A 24,741-nucleotide genomic window follows, 5' to 3' on the forward strand; every position below is an offset into this window, starting at 1 on the left:
AGGCCTGTAAAATGACCACCAGAGGCCTCAGCAAAGTGGGAGGTTTTAGCATTTCCCCAAGCATTCAACATGTATTTCTAGCTATTGTGGCTGTGTGAAACACTGAGCAAACACCAGTCTCCTATTTTTATTTATTTATTCATTTCTTTTCCTATCAGAAGTCTAAAGCTCCAGGATAAATCTTATTCATGCTAAAGGAAGAGCATGATCTTCCAATCAATTTGATCTATGAGGAAATACCAACTCCTTAGAAAATAGTTTCTAAAAAAATAATGTTTTTTTAAAAAAAACTGTCTTGACTTGGTGGTCTTTTTAAAATTTCAAATAATTTTATTATTAAGATTAGACTTTAATGCAGCAAAAATTATTTTCATACATTTATGATTTTTTTTAGGGCCACAGCTGTGGCATATGGAAGTTCCTGGGCTAGGGGTCGAATTATAGCCATGGCAATGTGGAATCTGAGCTGCATCTATGACCAGTGCTGTAGCTTGAGGCAGTACCCACTGAGTGAAGACAGGGATCAAACAGGCATCCTCATGGACACTATGTCAGGTTCTTAACTTGGTGAGCCACAGTGGGTACTCCAAAAAAATTTTTTTTTATTATAGAAGTTCTAGGATGAAAAGTAAAAGTCAGCCTTCACCTCTAGTACTACTTCCCAGAAGCAAACATACTAACTTTTCTGCCTTTCTCTCTCTTTCCCTATAGCTTTAATTAATATCCTTAAACGTCTATTCTAACATCTATGTATTCATCTATTTTATTGACTTTTAACTTTTTATTATTATGGACATTTTCAAACATAAACAAAAGTAGGAAGTTATCTTTATATGTGACTGCGTTATTAAGGGGAAGGAGGCAAGACTTTGGTGAGATGTCATGCTGTAGCCCCTAGGGAGAGCCTCCTACCTTTTACTTGAGGGCTATGGGCCATGAAGAAGGCTGGGTCCTTCTCATTGCCAGTAGTGCTCCCATCAGGCAGAGGATAGGTCAGAAACCAATATAATGCTTCAAATGATTATCTCAGGTCATGGGCAGCATTGATCACCTCTCAACCATAACACCTCAGTGGGCATTTCAGCAGTCTTTAGGGGAAATGATAGGTTCCTTGAATGTTTCAACCCCATAGAAATAAAACACAAAATAAAAATATCATTTCCCATTTCCAAGGGGATTAAAAATTTGGAGGTCAGGATGACTAAATAGCACTCTAAGGATAAAATGAATTTGAGTGCAGAACTTCTTAGCCTTTGTTGTTGCTGTCAGTGCTGTGATTATGGTTTTGAGATGGTTCCTAAGTCTATGTCTGTCCCTGGCAGGAATTTGCGGGAGAAGGCCTTCGAACCTTGGCCATAGCATGCAGAGATCTGGGTGACACGTACTTCAGAGAGTGGCATAAGAGGCTTGAAGATGCAAATGCTGCCACAGATGAGAAGGATGAACTGATAGCAGGGCTGTATGAAGAAATTGAAAGGGATTTGATGGTATGAGTTTGGAAGCATGATGGTTTGTGTTTACAGAAGGGATAGTGTGTGTTTGGAGGTCTAGCATGGGAATAATCCATTGGCTAAATCATTGTGCACACAGCAGATGTTAGTCTTTCAAACATTGAATCATGCTTTATATGTTGGCTTTGAGTTTGCCATATGTGGCCAGAGGGTTATTTCTATTAGCTGTAGCTTATGCAATGGGAAGTCCTCCAAGGGCAGAAGATAGTAGACTCCCTATTCTTTGTCAACCTCTGGTATTACATGCTTTGTTTGAAGTTATATTTTTTTCCCTCCATGATTTATGACTGCCTTTTTAGAGCAGGAACACTTGCCATGAAGAGTGGGGCTGTGGCTCAGCGCCATCCTAGACCCATGAGATTCTGATGATATTTGTACTGTCCAGAGTGTGATCTATTCTAGAAACTATTTCTAGATCTTAGAAATCTTCCCCGAGGTCTCAGTGGCCAGGATGCTGCTTAACTGTTGTGAGGTACCAGGGAGAACACCTTGTTCATCTTTGGATGAAATATTGTACAAAAGCCTTCAGTTTTTAGTTTATGGCATCTGACATTTTGTTAATTCAAGAGAATGGCTCTACTTTATTTGTGGTCCTCACTCTGAGATGAGGGCTCTCCTTTGTATTCTTCCATGCTGGTATAAAGCAACTAGGGAATCCTTAAGTCTCCCCAAATGGCTTCTGATCATTTATGGTAATATGTTATCTGAGCATATAAGACCTTTTATGTAAATTCTAACTTCAGCATCTCTGCATTAATAGGTATGCCTATCAGTTGCCTTGATTTGGAAACCTCCTTCTGGGGTCCTTTCCAACCTAACCCTAACACAGTAGGATGCTTGCTATATCAGTGCATCATAATTTCCATCTTCAGTTCATGTTTCTCTACCTCTAAACCCTGATTGAAAGCTACAGATGTTATGGATGTTGTTTGCATGCATTAACATAAGGTATTCTCTATTTTTTTCAATGAAGCTACTAGGTGCCACTGCTATAGAAGATAAGTTACAAGAGGGTGTTACTGAAACAATTACAAGTTTAAATCTAGCCAATATTAAGATTTGGGTCCTAACAGGAGACAAACAAGGTAATTTGAAAATAGATTATGGTGCTTTGAAAAGTTGGGGGGGGGTGATAATTTCTATGATAAAATTTTAATTAAACAGAAAGCTTAATTAATGAGACGGTTGCCCAGTCCTCCACATAGGAAAGAGGTGCAATACAAAAAGAAAAACTAATGTATTTCAAGAGTTTACTATTTAAAAACAAATAAAAACAAACAAAATATCACCTTTAGTATACCCCAGGGTCAGTTGAGTTTCAGTTCAACTGCTCTTAAATATAATAGTTACGCCCAGAAGCAACAAGGGTATTAAAAATGTTTAACTATTGGTTTATGTGTGCCTCGATCATAATTAAGACTGGGAGTGGCATGGCTCCAAAGCAGAGCACTGGAGACCTCAGCCTTACTTTAGTTTCTAGATAGTAGGAGGTTTGGGAATCTTAGAGGAGGTGTAGGTTTTTGAGAGGCTGAAGGAAGAAGCACTTTATCACCTAGTGTGGCAACATTTTGGTATTTTAAAACCGTAGTTGACCCAGAGCAACCTGGCTGAATTCTAGGACTGCCCAGGCAGTTGTACAAGGAGAGCTGACCCACTTTCAGGCATGATAAAATGCCAAGTCATCAGAGAAGGAGTCTTTATGTTCAGAACTGTGTTTCCTAAGTAAGGAAAAGGGATCAATACATTTTTTAATCTATTGCTAATAGTAATTGTCAAAACAAAAATGATTTTATGCTCAGCCATCAGTAGACCAGAAATATTCAGTTAGTTGGCGCACATGCTTTTAAGATTCTATCTACCTGTTAGATAGTGTTTTTAAGAACACTGGAGGATTTACAAGTATGATCAATCAGTTTTGTGTATGTTCACTCAAATCACTGATTACAAAAATAAACAACAGAGTTGAGCTCTGTGGTGTGTTATTAGAGACTTCCTAGAGTTTGATGTTGATCAATTCATTATGAATATCCACAAATTTACCAGTATTTAGCTTTAATTTCTGTGATTTCTACAAAGGATATGCTGAGATTTTATCAGTCGTCTTCCTTGACTTAGGACAAATCTAATGACTCCATAGAATTAACTAAAGTCTAAAGACTCAATAAAATTAGAATCTAATGACTGTATTGAAGGTGGAAGAGCAACCTAACTATCCTAGGCTCCATTTCTACAAAATCAGAGAAAGCACTGGTGAATATCATGTAAGTCTCTAGGTATATGGTAGCGGCAATCCTGGTTTGTTTTCGAAGTGATAGTCAAAAATTCCACATTTCTGTCCACCTACTGGAAATTTGGTAATGTTGTCTATGGGAAAAATTAAAATTTTTATAAGAGTGTTTTTGATGTTCAGCTGGACATTTTGTGAGTTTGTCTCAGTTTGTCTATTATATCAGATTGAATAATAGCTAAGTTTAGTATTTCAGCTCTCCAATGGCAGTATTTGGGACTTAAGGTAAAAATTTTTTAAATGCACTCATTTCACTGTATCACAGATCTTGGAGTATTTTCATAAGTACTCATTTTGGGATTTAATTTTTTTTACAAGACTAGATGAGAATGCTGGGGATTCATAGATGTTGCTCTTCCTCCATAGATTTAGCATATCTTTGAATTTGTTCTTGCATTTTGTCACCTATCATGCACTCTCTGAAGTTAAGGAGGCCTGTAGGCTATAAGGAATGGCTATATAGAAATGGCCTCAAAACTTTTATGAAAAAGGTACTTATGCTATTATGTAATGTTCTAACTGAAGTGGGCTTTATTTTGTATCAGAAACTGCCATCAATATTGGCTATGCTTGCAACATGCTGACTGATGACATGAATGAAGTGTTCATTATAGCAGGGAACACAGCCACAGAGGTCAGAGAAGAACTCAGGTAAGAAGGAAAGGAAGATATGATAGTTGAAATAGTGTACAATTCCATTTGAAGAAGAACATTTTAAAAGTCTGCCTGATAATTTCACTATAACTTTAAAAAGTGCTGCCTTAAGGCAATTTTTGCTTGCTGATGCTTGTAGCAGCTTCTCTAAGCTCAACCCATTTTGAGTTTGGCCAAAAGGCATAGAGGAAAACTGCTTGTTTTTGCTGTGGTCTAGAGGGGTTGACTTTCCCTCAGCAGAACAGTGGAGGTGCTATGGGCTTCCTTAATGTGTCTCCATCATTAAGCTTTTCTTCCTGAACCCTGAAAAGAAAGGAAATCTTAACTGCCGGCACCACCAATTGATAGTTATGGATCAAATTTCCCAACTTCCTTTTCACTGTAGAAAATGTCTATCATGCTGGTTAGAAGCTATGACTGGAGACTGTGTGTTTTGAGAAATAAAAATTGTAAAATTTAATCATTGCTATTATAATTTTATTACTATTATTTCAATAACTTTAGTGATTGAGTCCATTGAGTCCATTTGGAAAATATTAACAATTTGTTTAACTAATAATTTTATTTTTTGTTTTTTAAAATTTAGTTGAATATTTTAAAATTTATAATGATTTTTTATTCCATTATAGCCGGTTTACAGTGTTCTGTCAATTTTCTACTATACAGCAAGTTGACCCAGTTACATATACATGTATACATTCTTTTTTCTCACATTATCATGCTCCATCATAAGTGACTAGATACAGTTCCCAGTGCTATACAGCAGAATCTCATTGCTTATCCATTCCAAAGGCAATAGTTTGCATCTATTAACCCCAGACTCCCAGTCCATCCCACTCCCTCCCCCTCCCTCTTGGCAACCACAAGTCTATTATCCAAGTCCATGATTTTCTTTTCCATGGAAGGGTTAATTTGTGCCATATGTTAGATTCCAGATATAAGTGGTATCGTATGGTATTTGTCTTTTTTTTTTCTGACTTAATTCACTCAGTATGAGAGTCCCTAGTTCCATCCATGTTGCTGCAATTGGCATTATTTTGTTTTCATGACTAAGTAGTATTCCATTGTGTATATATACTACATTTTCTTAATCATTTTATCTGTCAGTAGACATTTAGGTTGTTTCCATGTCTTGGCTATTGTGAATAGTGCTGAAATGAATATGCGGGTGCATGTGTCTTTTTTAAGGAAAGTTTTGTCCAGATATATGCCCAAGAGTGGGGTTGCTGGGTCGTATGGTAGTTCTATGTATAGTTTTCTAAGGTACCTCCACACTGTTTTTCATAGTGGTCATACCAGTTTACATTCCCACAAACAGTGAAGGAGGGTTCCCTTTTCCATACCCTCTCCAGCATTTGTTATTTGTGGACTTATTAATGATGGCCATTCTGACTGGTGTGAGGTGGTATCTCATGGTAGTTTTGATTTGCATTTCTCTAATAATGAGTGATATTGAGCATTTTTTCATATGCCTGTTGGCCATCTGTATATCTTCTTTGGAGAAATGTCTATTCAGGTCTTTTGCCCATTTTTCAATTGGGTTGTTGGCTTTTTTGCTGTTGAGTTGTATAAGTTGTTTGCATATTTTAGAGATTAAGGCCTTGTTGGTTGGATCATTTGAAACTATTTTATCCCATTCCATAAGTTGTCATTTTGTCTTGCTTCTTTTATGGTTTCCTTTGCTGTGAAAAATCTTGTCAGTTTGATTATGTCCCATTGGTTTATTTTTGCTTTTATTTCTGTTGCTTTGGGAGATTGACCTAAGAAAACATTTGTAAGGTTGATATCAGAGAATGTTTTGCCTGTGTTCTCTTTCAGGAGTTTGATGGTGTCTTGTTTTACATTTAAGTCTTTAAGCCATTTTGAGTTTATTTTCTTGTATGGTGTGGGGGTGTGTTCTAGTTTCACTGATTTGCATGCAGCTGTCCTGGTTTCCCAGCAATACTTGCTGAAAAGACTGTCGTTTACCAATTTTATGTTCTTGCCTCCTTTGTCCAAGATTAATTGACCATAGGTGTTTATTTCTGGGTTCTCTCTTCTGTTCCATTGGTCTGTATGGCTGTTTTGGTACCAGGACCACACTGTCTTGATGAGTGTGGCTTAGTAATATTGCCTGAAGTCTAGGGGAGTTATGCCTCCGGCTTGTTTTTTTTTTTTTAATATTTTCTATTACTCAGTGAATTTGTTACATTTATACTTGTACAATGATCATCACAATCCAATTTTATAGGATTTACATCCCAAAAGCCCAGCCCATTCCCTCACCCCCAAACTGTCTCCTCTGGAGACCATAAGTTGTTCAATATCTGAGAGTCAGCATCTGTTCTGCAAGGAAGTTCAGTCTGTCCTTTTTTCAGATTCCACATGTCAGTGAAAGCATTTGATGTTGGTGTCTCATGGTATGGCTGACTTCCCTTAGCATGACAGTTTCTAGGTCCATCCATGTTGCTAAGAATGCTGGTATTTCATTGCTTTTAATGGCTGAGTAATATTCCATTGTGTATATCTACCACATCTTCTTGATCTACTCCTCTGTCGATGGACATTTAGGTTGTTTCCATGTCTTGGCTATTGTAAATAGTGCTGCAATGAACATTGGAGTACATGTGTCTTTGCGAGTCGTGGTTTTCTCTGGATAGAAGCCCAGGAGTGGGATTCCTGGATCAAATGGTAGTTCTAGTTTGAGTTTTCTGAGGAATCTCCCTACTGCTTTCCACAGTGGTTGCACCAATTTACAATCCCACTAACAGTGTACTAGGGTTCCTTTTTCTCCACACCCTCTCCAGCACTTATTGTTTGTAGACCTTTTGATGATGGCCATTCTGGCTGGTGTAAAGTGGGACCTCAGAGTGGTTTTGATTTGCATTTCTCTGATAATGAGTGACGCTGAACATCTTTTCATGTGTTTCTTGGCCATCCGTATGTCTTCTTTGGAGAATTGTCTGTTTAGATCTTCTGCCCATTTTTGGATGGGGTTGTTTGTTTGTTTGTTTGGCATGGAGCTGCAGAAGGTGTATGTAAATTTTGGAGGTGAATCCCTTGTCAGTTGATTCACTTGCAAAGATTTTCTCCCATTCTGTGCGTTGTCTTTTCGTGTTGTTTAGGGTCTCCTTTGCTGTGCAGAAACTTTGAAGTTTGCTTAGGTCCCATTTGTTTACTTTTTTTGTTTTAATTCTCAGTACTCTGAGAGGTGGATGTGAGAAGATGTTGCTGTCGTTTATGTCAGAGAGTGTTTGGCCTATGTTTTCCTCTAGGAGTTTGATAGTGTCTGGTCTTATATCTAGGTCTTTAATCCATTTGGAGTTTATTTTTGCCTGTGGTGTTAGGGGGTGTTCTAATTTCATTCTTTTCCATGTGGCTGTCCAGTTTCCCCAGCACCGCTTATTGAACAAATTGTCTTTTCTCTATTGTATATCCTTGCCTCCTTTGTGATAGATGAGTTGGCTTTAGGTGCGTGGGTTTAATTCTGGGCTTTCTCTGCTGTTCCACTGATCTCTATTTCTGTCTTTGTGCCAGTACCATACAGTTTTGATGATTGTTGCTTTGTAGTATAGTCTGAAGTCCGGGAGCCTGATTCCTCCAGCTCCATTTTTCTATTCCAGGATGTCTTTGGCTATTCTGGGTCTTTTGTGCTTCCAAACAAACTTTAAAATATTTTGTTCAAGTTCTGTGAAAAGTGTCCTTGGTAATTGGATAGGGATAGCGTGGGATCTGTTGATTGCCTTGGGTAGTATAGTCATTTTGACAATATTGACTCTTCCAGTCCACAAGCATGGTATGTCTTTCCATCTATTTGTGTCATCTTTGATTTCTTTCATCAGTGGCTTGTAGTTTTCAGAGAACAGGTCTTTTGTCTCTTTAGGTAGGTTTACTCCTAGGTATTTTATTCTTTTGGATGCGATGGTAAACGGGATTGCTTCCCTAATTTCCTTTTCTGCTTTTTCATTGTTAGTATATAGAAACGCTATCGATTTCTGCGTATTGATTTTGCATCCTGCAACTTTGCCAAATTCGTGGATGAGCTGTAACAGTTTTCTGGTAGAGTCTTTAGGATTCTCTACGTATAGTATCATGTCATCTGCAAATAGCAATAGTTTTACTTCTTCCTTTCCAATTTGGATTCCTTTTATTTCTTTTACTTCTCTGATTGCCATGGCTAGGACTTCCAGAATTATCTTGAAGAGTAGTGGTGAGAGCGGACATTCTTGTCTTGTTCCTGATCTCAGCGGGAATTCTTTCAGGTTTTCCCCATTGAGAATGATGTTTGCTGTGGGTTTGTCATATATGGCCTTTATCATGTTGAGGTAGCTTCCTGTTATGCCCACTTTCTGAAGGGTTTTTATTAGAAAAGGGTGTTGGATTTTGTCAAAGGCTTTTTCTGTGTCTATTGAGAGGATCATGTGGTTTTTATGCTTCAGTTTGTTGATGTGGTGTATCACACTGATTGATTTGTGGCTGTTGAAGAACACTTGCATCCCTGGGATAAATCCCACTTGATCATGATGTACAATCCTTTTAATGTATTGTTGGATGTGGTTTGCTAGTATTTTGTTGAGGATTTTTGCATCGATGTTCATCAGTGAAATTAGCCTGTAGTTTTCTTTTTCTGTGGTATCTTTGCCTGGTTTTGGTATCAGGGTGGTGGTGGCCTCCTAGAATGAGTTTGGGAGAATCCCTTCCTCTGCAATCTTTTGAAAAAGTTTCATAAGGATAGGTGTTAGCTCTTCTCTAAATGTTTGATAGAATTCACCTGTGAAGCCGTCTGGTCCTGGACTTTTGTTTGTTGGAAGATTTTTAATCACAGTTTCAATTTCAGTTCTTGTGATGGGTCCATTCATCTTTTCTATTTCATCTTGGGTTAGCCTTGGAAGATTGTACTTTTCTAAGACTTTGTCCATTTCTTCTAGGTTTTCTGTTTTATTGGCATACAGTTGCATATAGTAGTCCCTATGATCCTTTGTATTTCTGTGATGTCCGTTGTTTCTTCTCCTTTTTCATTTCTAAGTTTATTGATTTGAGTCCTTTGTCTTTTTTTCTTGCTAAGTCTGGCTAGGGGTTTATCAATTTTGTTGATCTTTTCAAAGAACCAGCTTTTCGTTTCATTGATCTTTTCTATGGTTTTCTTTGTTTCTATTTCATTGATTTCTGCTCCAATATTTATGATTTCTCTCCTTGTACTCACTTTAGGTCTTGTCTGTTCTTCTCTCTTGAGCTGCTTTAGATGTAAAGTTAGCTTGTTTATTTGAGCTTTTTCTTGTTTCCTGAGGTGGGCTTGTATTGCTATAAATGTTCCTCTTGGAATGGCTTTTGCTGCATCCCATAGGTTTTGGAGTGTCGTATCTTTGTTGTCATTTGCTGCTAGGTGTTTTTTAACTTCCTCTTTGATTTCTTCAGTGATCCATTGGTTGTTTAGTAGCGTGTTGTTGAGTCTCCACGTGTTTGTGTTTTTGGCAGTTTTTTTCTTGTTATTGACTTCCAGTTATATAGCGTTGTGGTTGGAAAAGATGCTTGATATGATTTCAGATTTCTTAAGGTTACAGAGGCTTGATTTGTAGCCCAGGATATGGTCAATCTTAGAGAATGTTCCATGTGCACTTGAGAAGAATGTGTATTCTATTGCTTTTGGATGGAATGTCCTATAAATATCTATTAAGTCCATCTGGTCTAATGCATCATTCAGGGCGTGTGTTACCTTAGTGATTTTCTGTCTGGATGATCTGTCCATTGCTGTAAGTGGGGTGGTAAAGTCCCCCACTATGATTGTGTTATTGTCGATTTGTCCTTTTAAGGTTGTTAGCGGTTGCCTTATATATTGTGGTGAACCTATGTTGGGTGTGTAGATATTTAAAATTGTTCTATCTTCCTCTTGGATTGATCCTTTGATCATTATGCAGTGACCTTCCTTGTCCCTTAAAATATCTTTCATTTTAAAGTCGATTTTGTCTATAATGAGCTTTCTCTAGCTTTCTTTTGATTCCCGTTTGTATGGAATATTTTCTTCCGTCCTCTTACGTTCAATTTGAATGTGTCCCTAGAAGTGAGCTGGGTCTCTTGAAGACACCATATATTTGGATCTTGTTTTTGTATCCATTCAGCCATTCTATGTCTTTTGGTTTGGGCATTTAGTACCTTCACATTTAGGGTAATTATTGATATGTATGTTCTTATTGCCATTTTATTAATTCCTTTGGTTTTGTTTTTCTTGCTCTTTTTTCTTCCCTTCTTCTCTTGTTCTCTCCTCTTGTGGTTTGATGACTATCTTTAGTGTTGTATTTAGTTGACTTTTCTTATTTGTGTGTGTAACAATTGTAGATTTTTGGTTTGTAGTTATTCTGAAGTTTTGATATAAATGCCTCTCTCTATATATTTGAGATTGTTTTAAGTTGTTGGTTTCTTAATTGCAAGTGCATCTCTAGTGTCCTGCATTTGTACCCACCTCTTCTCATGATTTCTGATTTTGGTGGCATAATTGCACATGGATGATCTCATAACTTTACTGTATATATTCCTTTACTGTTAAGCCTTGCAATTTGTGGTATTTTTGTTTCTGGTTGTGGCCCTTTTCTTTTATGCCTAGAGAAGTTCCTCTAATATTTGTTGTAAATCTGGTTTAGTGGTGCTGAATTCTTTTAGCTTTTGCTTACCTGTAAAGCTTTTGATTTCTCCTTCAAACTGAATGAGAGCCTTCCTGGGTAAAGTAATCTTGGTTGGAGGTTTTTTTCCTTTCATCATGTTAAGTATATCTTGCCACTCCCTTCTGGTCTGCAGAGTTTCTGCTGAAAAATCTGCTGATAACCTTATTGGGATTCCTTTGTATGTTTTTGTTTCTTTTCCCTTGCTGCTTTCGGTGTTTTCTCTTTGTCTTTAATTTTGGTCAGTTTGATTAATATGTGTCTCAGGGTATTCCTCCTTGGGTTTATTTTATATGGTACTCATTGCACTTCCTGGATTTGAGTGAGTGGTTCCTCTCCCATGTTAGCGAAGTTTTTGGCTATTATCTCTTGGAATATTTTTTCTCTCTCTCTCTTCTCTCTCTCTTCTCCTTCTGGCACCCCTATAATATGGATGTTGGTGTGTTTAATATTGTCCCAGAGTTCTCTGAGACTCTCTTCATTTGTTTTCAATCTTTTTTTCTCTTTTCTGTTCCACATCCATGATTTCCACTTATCTGTCCTCCACCTCGTTTATTCGTTCTTCTGCCTCCTGTGTTCTGCTGTTGGTTGCCTCTAATGAGTTTTTTATTTCAGTTACTGTATTTTGCAATACAATACTCTTCTTGTTTAAGTTTTATACCTTGTATCTCTTTGCTCAGTGTTTCCTGTAAGTTATCCATCTTTGCCTCCAGTTTATTTCCAATGTCTTGCACCATCTTCAGCATCAACAGTCTAAAGTGTTTTTCCTGGAGGCTGAGAATCTCCTGATGACTTAGCTGATTTTCTGGGTTTTTTTCTTTCTCCCTCATCTGAGTTATAGTTCTCTGTCTTTTCATTTTTATAGGTTTTTGGTGTGGTGACCTTTTCACCGATAATAGAGTTGTAGCCTCTCTTACTTCTGGTGTCTGCTCCCCTGTGGCTGAAGTTGGTAAGGGGTCTTGCTGTAGGCTTCCTGATGGGAGGGACTAATGCCTGCCCACTGGTAGGTGGAGCTGCTTCTAATCCCTCTGGTGGGTGGGCCTTAGTCTCTGGATGGGATTAGAGGCAGCTGTGTGCCTGGGGTGTCTTAGGCAGCCTGTTTACTGAGGGGTGGGGCTGTGATCCCACCTGGGTTGTTGTTTGCCCTGGGGCTTCTCAGCACTGACTGATGGATGGGGCCAGATTTTCCCAAAATGGCCACCTCCAGAGAAAGGCACTGCTGCTGAATATTCCCAAGAGCTTTGCTTCCAATGTCCTTCCCCCACCACAAGCCACATGCACCCCTGTTTTCCCAGGATGTCCTCCAAGAGCTGCAGTCAGGTTTGACCCAGATTCCTATGGAGACCTTGCTTTGCCCTGGGACCAGGTGCACGTGAAAGTCTATGTGCACCTTTTAAGAATGGGGTCTCCATTTCCCCCAGTTCCATGGAGCTTCTGTGCACAAGCCCCACTGACTTTCAATGCCAGATGCTCTGGGGCTCTTTCTCCCAGTGCCAGATCCTCACATTTGGTGGTTTTATGTGGGGCTCAGAAGTCTTACTTCTGTAGGCGAGTCTCTGTGATACATTTACTTTCCAGTCTGTGGGGCTTCCCACCTGGGAGGTATAGGGTTGCCTATATCATGTATTCATCCCTCCTACCTCTTTATGTGTCTTCCTCTTTGTCTTCTGGAGTAGGATATCTTTTTGAAGGTTTCTGGTCCATTTGGTTGAAGATTGCTCAGCATTTTCCAGCTTTGTTTTTGTTCATCAGGATGGATTTGGCAATTCTTTGTCTTTTGTGTTTCCATATAAATTTTTGGAGTATTTGTTGTAGTTCTGTGAAAATTTGATACGGATTGCATTGAATCTGTAGATTGCTTTGGGTAGTATGGCCATTTTTACAGTATTAGTTTTTCCAATCCAGGAGCATGAAATATTTTTCTATTTCTTTGAATCCTCTTTAATTTCCTTGATTAATGTTTTATAGCTCTTGGCATATAAGCCTTTCACCTCCTTGGTGAAGTTTATTCCCAGGTATTTGATTTTTTGGGGTGAAATTTTAAGAGGTATTTTATTTTAGTATTCCTTTTCTAATATTTCATTGTTAGCATGCAGAAGTGCAACTGATTTCTGAATGCTAATCTTATAACCTGCTACTTTGCTGAATTTTTTGATCAGTTCAAGTAGTTTTTGGGTTGAGTCCTTGGGGTCTTCTATATATAATAAAATGTCATCTGCATACAGTGACAATTTTACTTCTTCTCTTCCAATTTGGATACCATTTATTTCTTTTGTTTGTCTGATTGCTGTGGCTAGGACTTCCAATACTATGTTGAGTAACAGTGGTGTGAGCAAGCATACTTGTCTTGTTCCAGATTTTAGTGGGAAGGCTTTCAGCTTTTCTCCATTGAGTATTATATTTGCTGTGGGTTTGTCATAAATGGCCTTTGTTATATTAAAGTATATTGCCTCTATACCCACTTTGGTAACAGTTTTTGTCATGAATGGATGTTGGACTTTGTCAAATGCTTTTTCTGCATCTATTGAGATGATCATGTAGTTTTTGACTTTTCTTTTGTTAATGTGGTGTATGATGTTGATTGATTTGCATATGTTGAATCAACCTTCTGAACCTGGGATGAATCCCACTTGTCATGGTGTATGATCTTTTTCATGCGTTGTTGGATTTGGTTTTCTAAATTTTTGTTGAGAATTTTTGCATCTATATTCATCAAAGATATTGGTCTATAGTTTTCTTTTTTGGTAGTATCTTTGTCTGGTTTTGGTATTTGGGTGATGGTATCATAGAATATCTTTGGGAGTGGAGTTTTCCTTCTTCAACCTTTTGGAAAAGTTTAAGGAGGATGGGTACACATTCCTCTTTGTATGTTTTGTAGAAATCACCTGTGAAGCCATCTGGTCCTGGACTTTTATTTGTAGGGAGTCTTCTTATGTCATATTCAATTTCATTTCTAGTGATCAGTCTGTTCTGTTGATCTATTTCTTCCTGATTCAGTTTTGGCAGGCTGGAAGTCTCTAGAAAGTTGCCCATTTCTTCTAGGTTGTCAGATTTGTTGGCATACAATTGTTCATAGTATTCTCTTGTCTTTTTTTTTTTTTTGTATTTCTGCTCTATCTGTTGTCATTTCTCCTTTTTCATTTCTTATTTTGTTTATTTGGGTTTTTTCTCTTCTCTTCTTGGTGAGAATGGCCAGAGGTTTGTCAATTTTTTTTATCTTTTCAAAGTAGAAGCTCATGGTTTTATTGATTTTTTTCTATTTCTTAAATCTCCATTTTATTGATTTCCTCTCTGATTTTTATGATTTCCTTCCTTCTGCTGACTTTAGGTTTTGTTTGTTTTTTTTTTCTAATTCATTTAGGTGTTGGGTTAAGTTGTTGATTTGAGATTTTTCTTCTTTTTTTTGAGGAAGGCCTGTATTGCTATGAATTTCCCTCTGAGCACTGCTTTTGTGGCATCCCATAGATTTTGAGTGTTTGTGTCTTCATTATCATTTGTCTTGAGGTATTTTTAAATTTCCCTTTTGATTTATGTAGATAGATATAAGCAGATCCATATTCTAATCAGTCTATTGCTAAATGCTTTGGGACTGGGCCTAGGACACTGTGGTAAGCACTATCTGTGTATCCTATCCTTTCATTCCATTCTCAAAACAGCTTCATGAATGACATCATCATTATCCTTGTTTTATAGACTAGGAAGTTAAGATATACACATAGGGTGAATAATGTGCCCTAAATTTCACAACCAGTCAGTGGTTAAGCTGGGATTTGTATTGAGGCAGTGTGGCCCCCAGAGCCTGTACACCCAGTCACTTGCCATGTGTCTGTCTCAATGCAACTTTGGTGTATACTCCCTTTAAATGGCTAATATAAAAAAAGTGCAGTGGTTAAGGCATCTGGCTTCTTTACTTGATGTTAGACACCAGATTAGCACCTAGATCAGAATGAATTTCAGGAGAGACAGTGGGTATAATAGGAAGAGTATAGACCCTGTGTTTAGTGGAGCCAAGGTGGAATCTTGGCTTTATGCTCCTGGTTGGCTAAGTGACTTTGGATACCCTCCATCCTCTCTTTGCTTGGTTTCTTTATTTGTAAATTTGGAAAACATACAAATATCTACCCTATAGATTATTTTATTGGGGGTATTCATATAAATCTTAAAACTTTACAGCTTTTCAGGGAGCATCCTTCTTGCCTTCCCTCCTCTCTTTCCACTACCTGCCTTCCTCCCCTCTTTTCTCAGCTGTTGTTACCAATCTTTACACAAACAAGGACTACTTTTTAAAACTATTTCTCCAATAGACTCTCTGGAGTCTATTATTAAAATTATATAAGTGATAAAAATTATATAAATAGATTTCCTGATTTTTATTTGGCAAAGACACATGTAATCTTTAGTCACAGCTTCTAAGCTGTGTGATATAGCAGTTTTCCACACCAGGTTGGTGTAAGGTAGTACACAAAAGTAACACAAAACTTAGAAAAATTAAGGTGTATCTACATTCTTTTTTTTTTAAACTTTTTTATGGCTGTGGTATATGGAAGTTCCCAGTCCAGGTGTTGAGTTGGAGCTGCAGCTGCAGGCTTACACCACAGCCACAGCAACACCAGATCCAGGCCACATCTGAGGCCTGCACACAATGCTAGCAACCCACTGAGCAAGGCCAGAGACTGAACTGCATCCTTACAGAGTAAATATCAGGTCCTTAACCCATTAAGCCATAACAGGAATTCCCATGTACATTCTTATAGAAAAAATGGACATTTTTCATTAACCTTCTTAAGATATTGAAGACAAAATGCTGACCCCCTAAAATTTTTTGGATCCTCTTCCTCTCTTGATTATATTAGATAACCATATTTCAGGTTAATGAAACAATACAAAGGCATACAGACATGAAAGAAACCATGTTATATTCCAAGAACAATATGCCAAGTAGTAATTAAACTGTAGTGTAGCGTTAAGGGTGGGGACAATTTTTCAGAGACAAAGTGGTGATAGAAGGAGTGATAAGTGAAAGTGAATATACTTTATACTGAAGTTATTGGATGGAGGTCGAGGGCTTCTAAGCAGAAGAGAAGAAACTCAATTTTGTACTGTAGAAATATCACTCTAATGACAGGATAGATGGAATATGTTTGATGGAAAGATGAAAGGTACAGGGAGATGCGTTAGGAAGGAATACTCAAGTTTGGAGATGATGAGGGTTGAACTGAGGTAGTGAGTTTGTAAGAATGAGGAAGGAAAGAGTGGTGGTGAAATTGACAGCTATTTTAGAGGTAGAATGAATAGGACTCGGAATTTTATTTGATGTGAAGAGAAGTAGAAGGAGGTGCTGTAATTTCTAGCTTGTCTGACATTACAGCCCAGAATACACACAAGCATAGTGACTGATTAAATTTTCTGAAAGTGAATGTGAACTCCTTTTATGCCTGATGACAGAACACTTAAATTTGACATGTTGGGGTAAATTTAGTTCAAGTATAGCACGCACGAGTGCCTTACGTGTCACTGATCCTCAGCATCTATCCTGCTGGAATCCAACATTTCCCACTCTGCATCCCTGTCTGGCCTCTGGTCTCTGGGTTGCTGGCTGTTTCTCTTGGCTGATCCACATCCTCCTGGGAAAACATGGACCTTGAGCTAGTCATCCTCACCTCTCTATGTCTGAGAAGTGCTCTCACATAGCTACCTCTGTTCCTGAAATCTCCTCCTTCTACTACTTGCTGTGTCACTATCCTTCAGTTGTACCTACTCCATACTCAGATTCCCAAAAACTTCTCTGAGGAGTCTATTACCCTCAACCAGTCCAGGGTGCATGTCAGCACCCAGGCTCCTTTTAGAGATTTATGAACATCTAACCTCCTCTTCAAAGTCCCTCTCCTCTAGGCTAGATGAGAAATGGAGAAAAGGGGTCATTTCTTTGTGTTGCTTAGGGCAACATTTTATGCCCTGATTCCTTCAAGGAATTGTCCCTCAACACTTGAAGAAACTTTTTTCTTCCCTCTCAAAAAGCCCAATTAGTGGAATTACAGGTTGCTGGAATTCAGAATAACAATGCTATGAGTCTGGAGAGTCTGTTTTTGTAGTCAGAAAACAAGATCTTGACTCTCTTATTTTCTCTGCATTTAGCTCTGTCAGATCCCCATGAGGCAAGGTATGTTTCTGAGAAAACAGAGGTCGCCTGTGGTGGCACTGGTGATTGCATAAGGGGTGGGCATTTTATCCAGTTACATGTGGTTGACTAAGTAGATGACATAACTGTCTTTAAATGGAAAAGGATGTGGAGAAATATGAATTCCTATATACTGTTGTTGGGAGTATAAATTGGTAGATGCTTTCTAGAGGGTAAACTAGCAACATATTTCAAAATTATATATGTGCACACTTTTGACCCAATGATTCTTTTAGGAATTTCCCTTAAGAAAATAAATGGACAAGTCTATGTCTGTGTATGTGTACGTATACCTACCTACGTACATACATATATATATACATTGTGGCATCAATTATGATAATAGAAAATTAGAAATTGCTTACATGCCCAGCTGCAGGGGTTTTGTTAATTACATATAGGACACATAAATGCAGTGAGATACTATGTAGTCTTAAAAGTGATTATGTGTTTTTTAACATTGGAGGATGTCCATGATGTATTTAGGTAAAAGAATGAGATTATGAAATGTCACACATAACACGATCCCTTTTTTCAAAAAAGTATACATGTTTATATATGTATGTACATATATGTATGTATAAAACACTTATATCTACATGCATATCTATCCACCTACCTCCCCATCAAGCTCCTGAGAACATATACAGAATTATGGATCATGTTTTCTTTCTTCTTTATGGCTCTTGTGTTATCTGAAGTTGTGATGATGTTCATACAGTACTTTCACAATTACAGAAAAAGCCAAAAGATTATCTCCATTTTTTTTAAATGATAAGAAATATTCATAGGGGAAAAAAATTTAAGATCTTTCCATCTAGACTAATTTATTTCAGGACCCTCAAAGCCACCTTGCTTAACTTATTGGCAAATCATGCTTATTTCAACCCAAATTTGGAGATTACCCTATTCTAAGAGTCTGAGACAGATAGACAATACATGATAGAAAATTCTGTATGAGGAGTTCCCGTCATGGCTCAGTGGTTAACAAATTCAACTAGGAACCATGAGGTTGCGGGTTCGATCCCTGGCCTTGCTCAGTGGGTTAAGGATCCGGCGTTGCCATGAGCTGTGGTGTAGGTCACAGACGTGGCTCGGATCCCGCATTGCTGTGGCTCTGGCATAGGCCGGTGGCTACAGCTCCAATTCAATCCCTAGCCTGGGAATCTCCATATGCCACAGGAGTGGCCTAAGAAATGGCAAAAATACAAAAAAAAAAAAAAGAAAGAAAGAAAATTCTATATGAGAAGAATGCATACGTTTCTAGTAAGCTTTTGCTTAAAATTGGGAAGAAATAGCATCCAAGAAAAGTTATTTCTGGAGATGCTATCTATCCCAATCTTGGCTACTTTTATCTAAGTCTGTGATTTGGGGAATGAAATATTGGAATCATAAATTTATACCACTCAGTTTTCTTGTGTTATGCATTTGAGTTCAGTGGAGTTCACAAAAAAACTTTTTAAAAAGTGTATCAGAAGAAGAGGATCTACATGATAGCAACTGTTAGAAGGAAATAACCTAAATGCTGATATATAAACCTGTCGAATGTGCTTCAATTATTTCTTAAACATTGATATGTAATTTTCATGCATTTCATGCATATGGCTTGTTTCAAATTTAGTGTCATGAAAATGTTGTAGACTCACTGAGTACTGGGTTAACTTTGCTGCCATAGCTGCTTTAGTACTAAGGGCATGCCCAGATCTGCAATTAAACCCTGTAATGGTTCCTCCAAAGATTATTGTATTGATTACATTTCACCAACACATACTTCTTCTCCCCAAAGAAAAGCAGACTGAGCATATAATTTTGCTTGGCCTGATGGGAAATCATCCATGTTTCATTTCTGTTACATTGATCATATGTTTTATTAGAAATATTAACTAATTAAACATTGAAGTGACTATTACTTTTGAATAGTATCCCAGTGGAGTACTTTAGGAACTGACATTTCTTCTTTAGTTAACAAAATACACATTGCATTTTTTTGCACACCTACTTGGTGGAAAGTTATTTGTTGGAATGAGCAGGCTTCACAAATGCAAATGACTCCAGGGCCAGACAGATAATATTAGTTGTGTGGTCTGGGCTGTACAAGTCTTAGGGAGTGGTGGGGACTTTGGCGAAGGTGGACATCATGTTGTCTGTAAATTCACACAGATTGTTTTTAAGTGCTGTACAGGCCAAACAAAATACACCTTGTTCCTAATTCCCAATTCTAGTCATCCAGGCAAAACCTTTATTAAGTTTAGTTTCCATCACAAATTGTAAAATGTTAGAGCACCAAGTAATATTAGAGACCTTCCTAGTATGCACCGGTGCAGTTGCCCAAGTTTTCTTAATGTTATCAACCAGTATGATTGGCTGGTACCATTCCCCTAGATGCTAATAAAGATGCTGGTTCAGGTGTTGAGTATCTTATAGGTCACACAGGTATTAAGGGATAGAACTGGAGTTTGACATCAAAATTTCCTGTATTTTCTCCCTTTCTCCACTATAGGCAGGTTATTAATGTCCCTTAACTGCTGCTCTGGCACTGTATCTTTGTCCCAACCCAGAGGTCACCTGTGGCTAACTCTATGTGTCAGACTGTTTGATATAGAAGACAGAGAACTAGGAATTAGAAGACCTGGGTTCTAGCCTGGGTCTGTAACTGGCTAATCAAAGTGGCTAGAGATCAGATAACTCAACTGTGGGCATATGAGAGTCAGAGGGAGACCTTGGTCCTGAACCCAGATCTCCCTATTTCAAACTCAATGCTCCTATCAAAGTCAAAATTGCATTCTTCTAAACATGATGTCATGGTTTCAATCCATTTCCTAATGGATCCTTTTAATATTTGAATATAGAGTGCCTCAAGAAGACAGGCAAAAATAATTCTTTTTTGTACCATCCCTTTTTTTTTATAGATTGCATGTAAGCCAGCATGGGTTTAACTGCGCTTTGCTGTGCTCATAGTGGCATGGGGTTATGAGTGCCAAGGTTGCCTCAACCATTAATGCGCTTCTGCACGCCAACACTGTAAAGACTCCCCTTCATTACAGAGCTTGGAAAAAACAGGCACTCTTTTGTTTTAGCATTTGTTACTTGTATTCTGTGGTAAAGCAGTGTGTGTTACGCCTGCAAAAATGTATAGTTCATATTCCTCGAAGGAAGTTATATGTAGCTTTTTCCCTCCTAATAAATAGTTTTGCAAGAACCAGCTAGTGTTTGAAGAGCTAAGTTCCAGGGAAAAAAAGAAATGGCAGTTATAGAGCATGGGCAAAGGTCTGAAAACGCACGAGCCCACTCTGGTGAGGAGGGTTGGCCTGAACGGAGGGAGTGTGGTGGGAATATAAGCAGAGCTGGAAACACCGTCCCTTTTCTGCCTGGAAAAGGGTTCATATGAGATCTTAGGAAGACAGTTGAGGGGAAAAAAAAATCCTAAGTAAATAGAATTTCAGCCAATACTTTCATGAACTTCACCCTTCTTTGGAATGTTTTCATTCTCTGGGGGAAAACAGAGTTTGAGTCATTTCTTCAGTGAGCGAGAACTTTACTAAAAAGGAAACCTTAGGAGATGCGTGCCCTTTGGTGCTTCCTGAGGACCTCGTTTATGAGCTGTGCCACACTGTCAGAGAAATGTTCACTGTGGAAGAACTTGTCTCCCTTGCTTTCTTCATTATATGGGACTGTAAATTTTCATGACTATGAGGAGAGTTCCCTAACATGGATATCTGATGCAAAAGCCCCGTATCTCCCCCTTAAAGCAATGATTTTTCATGTCTACTCTCCCCACCTCCCCACCCTAACTCCCTAAATTTCACACATAGCACTCTGACTTTATAAATCTTTTTCTTTGATTCTGCAAACTGATGGCTAAACATATAATTATCCCTGGAGCCAACAGCATGTAACCTCTGGGTTCCTTGGGTTCCTAAATGCAGGCTGTGATTTTGGTCCTGAACAGCAGAAGGAGATGTTGAGCCAGAAGATAAGTGGTTTTTGTTTTTGTTGTTTAAACTTAGCTTGTAAACAATTAGTGTTACATTTTCAAATAATTAGAAAGCTGAGGGCTAACATGCTTGTTTTTGTACCATGAACATTCTCTTATTTCAGAAGAGCCACAGCAGAAAAACCATTGAAACAAATGTTTTTCTCCAGAGGATAAGCCTTTGGGAAGCAGCTTCATTTTGCTATAAGCCAGAATCCCCATTTTCTGGCCTGTCTCTGACTCCCATTCTCTCCTGGGCACTCGTTTTGTATATGCGAGTTGTGACCTAAAGTGTTGGAGGTTGGCTTTGGCCCTCATCTTTGGGAACACCGACTAGATTGTGGGGTTCCCTGGTTGTGATCAAAAGATGTGCAGTCATGTCAGCTTGCCCTACGTTACTTCAAAGCCTGTCATCCAGGGGGTTCTGAGAGGAAATTTTCCTTTCTGTAGAGGCGTCCTCTTTCCATTTTAAAGAGAAAAGGCCACTTTGAAGGGTGTTAAGTCACCATACAATCTTTCCCTTAAGCAGCAGAGTTGGATGAGGTGCTGGCAGCATTATACGGCTGCTGACTAGCTTTAGGGCACTGGAAGGGGGGCTCCATTTGGAACTTTCCTTTACTCTTTGGTGTCTGTAGTTTCTTTCCCAGAAGATTTATTCTATTGTTTGAGTTGATGAGTATAATTTTGACTTGAAATATTCCATTATATTGTAATGACTATGCCAATTCAGTAAATGTCACCATTTGTTTTTATTGCCAAATTTTTAAAAGATGTGCTTCTGAGAAGACTGCCATTTTAAGTCGGATCACATTACATCGTTCTCCAAGTTGATTAATTTATTTCATATACAGAATTCCTAGAAGATTTCAACAATTGTCTTTAGTCTTCCCTTTTCCATTATGTAATATCATGGGACAGGTCAGTGGTTCTTCAGTCCTTGAAGCTCAGGTAACCTTATATGTCAAATTTATCAAGAGCCCCTAGTTCAAGCCCAGCCCAAGATGATGATTTGGCGTTTAGGTAATTTAAAACATTCAAGATGATTCTGTTTTCTTTAGGTTTACCCTCCTACTTCCTGGAATTTGCAAATTTGCCTTGGTATCACCGTCACAAAGAATCATCCAGCTAGCTTACTGAAACTGAATCTTATGCTGCAGTCTGTCTGAACAGTGATAAAATGAATTTACCTCTAGGCCAGTCTCTTATTAGGGTTTATAGGTATGCTCTGTATACTTTGTTATGATTTGCCTTCCTCCCTTCTCCTTTAAGGAAAGCAAAGGAAAATTTGTTTGGACAAAACAGAAGTTTTTCCAATGGCCATGTAGTTTTTGAAAAAAAGCAGCCGCTAGAGCTGGACTCAGTTGTAGAAGAAACTGTAACAGGAGATTATGCCTTAATCATAAATGGCCACAGTTTGGTGAGTTCGCTTAAGGCTTTTGTTATTTCTTTTTCTCCGTCCCAATAATCATTTCTTTTGTGCTGTTGTAATGAAATCTTCTGTGTATTCAAAACAAATGACACTACTAGAAATAGTACACACACAATGACTTCCTGTTTGCAAATGGAAGGAAACTTCTGATGTATATTTCATACATTATTGCTTGAACCACCACAGTGAAGGGGAGGGTCTAAAGAAATACTGAATTCATATAATATCATTATTGTCCAAATGATTATAGACAGTTTATCAGTATAGTTTAAGTGCTTTTCTAAGGGCGAGTGTCACAGTTCCCTATTGTTTAATTGAAACAGAGCAACTGGATAGATGTATTGTAATTATTGCTTTTGCTAATGTTTGTGATTTGCAGAGCACAACCTGACCTTCATATAATTACCACACAAAATTATTGCCATTAAGATACCTCTGGTGGTTTTTCTAAATAGCAGCATTTTAGAGCAATGCCAAACAATTTGCTTTGATTAGGAAATCTGGTTCTTGTCGTAATAGAATAAACTTGCATTGTACTTTTAATGTAGTTCAGGTTCCAAATCTTGAACAAATATCAAAATGCTCTTCTGAGTTTCTAATTTAGAAAACAAAAGCTCTGATTGTACTCCAGTGAAATGATCATTTATATACACAAAGAGCTAATCTCACATCTTTCTCTGGCTTTGATGACCCTTTTTCACTTTCAGAGTTTGGAAAATAAATGGATCTTCTTGTAGACAGTTTCTTAGAGGACAAAAGATGTTGGATATGAGTATATTTTATTTCCCCCCTTGTGATCAGCTGTCTGTGAGCTCTTAGTGCTTAGAGCATTACCCAGCTGGATTCCAGACGTAATGATGTGTTGTCTTCTACACCATGGAAAGTTACAGAGCTCAGTTGCAGGCCAAGCTTAGTTGAAAAGTTTGTCCAGATGACACGAACTTCTCCCTTGCACAAATGAGCAGCAACTGAAGATTCTAAGCCTGTCAGCTGGGACTTGGAGCTGATGGACTCCAAGCTAAATTGCCCAGGGACCATCATATGGAAAGGATCCCTAGTGACTTGTGCCTTGACTTTCTCTCAGGCTCAAGGAGGCCACTGTGCAGTGGATTAGAGTACTCAGGTGAAAACACACAAGATTCTCTGTCTTTAAATATTCTGAAATAAAGAGCTAAGATAGATGCTCTTTAAGAACCCCCTTAGCTTCAAAGCCTGAAGCTTATGAAACCATGAAATGTCATTTTCCATTTAAGAAGAATGGACTACGTTTCTACTAGTCATGCTAAGAAAAATCATGATTCCAATTTGCTCAAAGTTTGATGTTTTGCAGGATGTAATTGGGTCTTTCTTCCTCAGAGTCTGAGACTAGGTTTCCATTCCTTGATAGTAGAGAAGAAGGAAAAGAGAGAGAAGGGAACCATTCTGGGCAAAACAGCCAGTTACATGCTTTTCTTTCTGAAAGGGTGGTTGTATTTGAGAATGCTAACTCATGATTTCCCCTAAGAATTGTAGGGGACAATTGACATGAGACTTTTCTACATCAGAGTCCTATTTTTATACTCACTCACCCATCCTTCCATTCATAACATTAACATTCATTAAGCATACCCAGGTCACAGTGCTGGAGCCTGAGGATAAGGGTGTGAGTTGAACACAGTCCTTGTCTTAGGGAGTGTAATCTGGTGGGGGGGCTCATCTCACAGTGGTATGACAAACACTGTAAAGAGGTATGGGCACAGTGCTTTGAGAGGATAGAGACAAAGCAGCACATTTAGTTCCTCATGGCAAAATCAGGGAAGACTTCCTGGAGGAAGTGATGTTTTCAGGTAGAGGAGGTAACAAAGGCAAAGCCACAGAAGCAAGAAAGAACCCATCAAGTTATGGAAACAAGCAATTTAGCATGACACTAGTAACGAGTAAACGGGAATGTGATGGAAGACAGAACTCAAAAGGAATACGGGGCTAGAATGTGGTGGTCTGTGAACATCTTGCTAAAGATTCAAAGATAATGACTGAAAGTTTTGGTGGATTCCTGTTTCTGTTAATGCATTTATTAAATAATGTAGTGAGATGATTT

General features: G+C 38.2%; 1 protein-coding gene across 39 annotated transcripts in view; it reads left to right on the forward strand.

The window, feature by feature from the left end:
• The window catches only part of ATP8B4 (ATPase phospholipid transporting 8B4 (putative)), a 263,719-nt gene that overhangs the window by 195,358 nt on the left and 43,620 nt on the right, over positions 1–24,741 (forward strand). For 37 of the 39 annotated variants that reach the window (XR_014811506.1, XR_014811513.1, XR_014811501.1 and 34 more), the window contains 4 exons: positions 1,323–1,487; positions 2,485–2,596; positions 4,344–4,449; positions 22,505–22,652. Coding sequence is in view for 32 of the 39 variants with exons in the window: in XM_084970388.1 (XP_084826514.1) it covers positions 1,323–1,487; positions 2,485–2,596; positions 4,344–4,449; positions 22,505–22,652 (531 nt within the window). In the remaining 7 variants the exon portion in view is untranslated. The remainder of the gene's footprint in view (positions 1–1,322; positions 1,488–2,484; positions 2,597–4,343; positions 4,450–22,504; positions 22,653–24,741) is intronic. The other 2 variants (XR_014811512.1, XR_014811511.1) reach the window with 1 other exon arrangement.

This window comes from Sus scrofa, chromosome 1, assembly GCF_054392235.1.
Source record: "Sus scrofa isolate SSC_HxYL_T2T_F1_AM1 chromosome 1, Sscrofa_HxYL_maternal_Yorkshire_Landrace_v2.0, whole genome shotgun sequence".
Taxonomy (NCBI): domain Eukaryota; kingdom Metazoa; phylum Chordata; class Mammalia; order Artiodactyla; family Suidae; genus Sus; species Sus scrofa.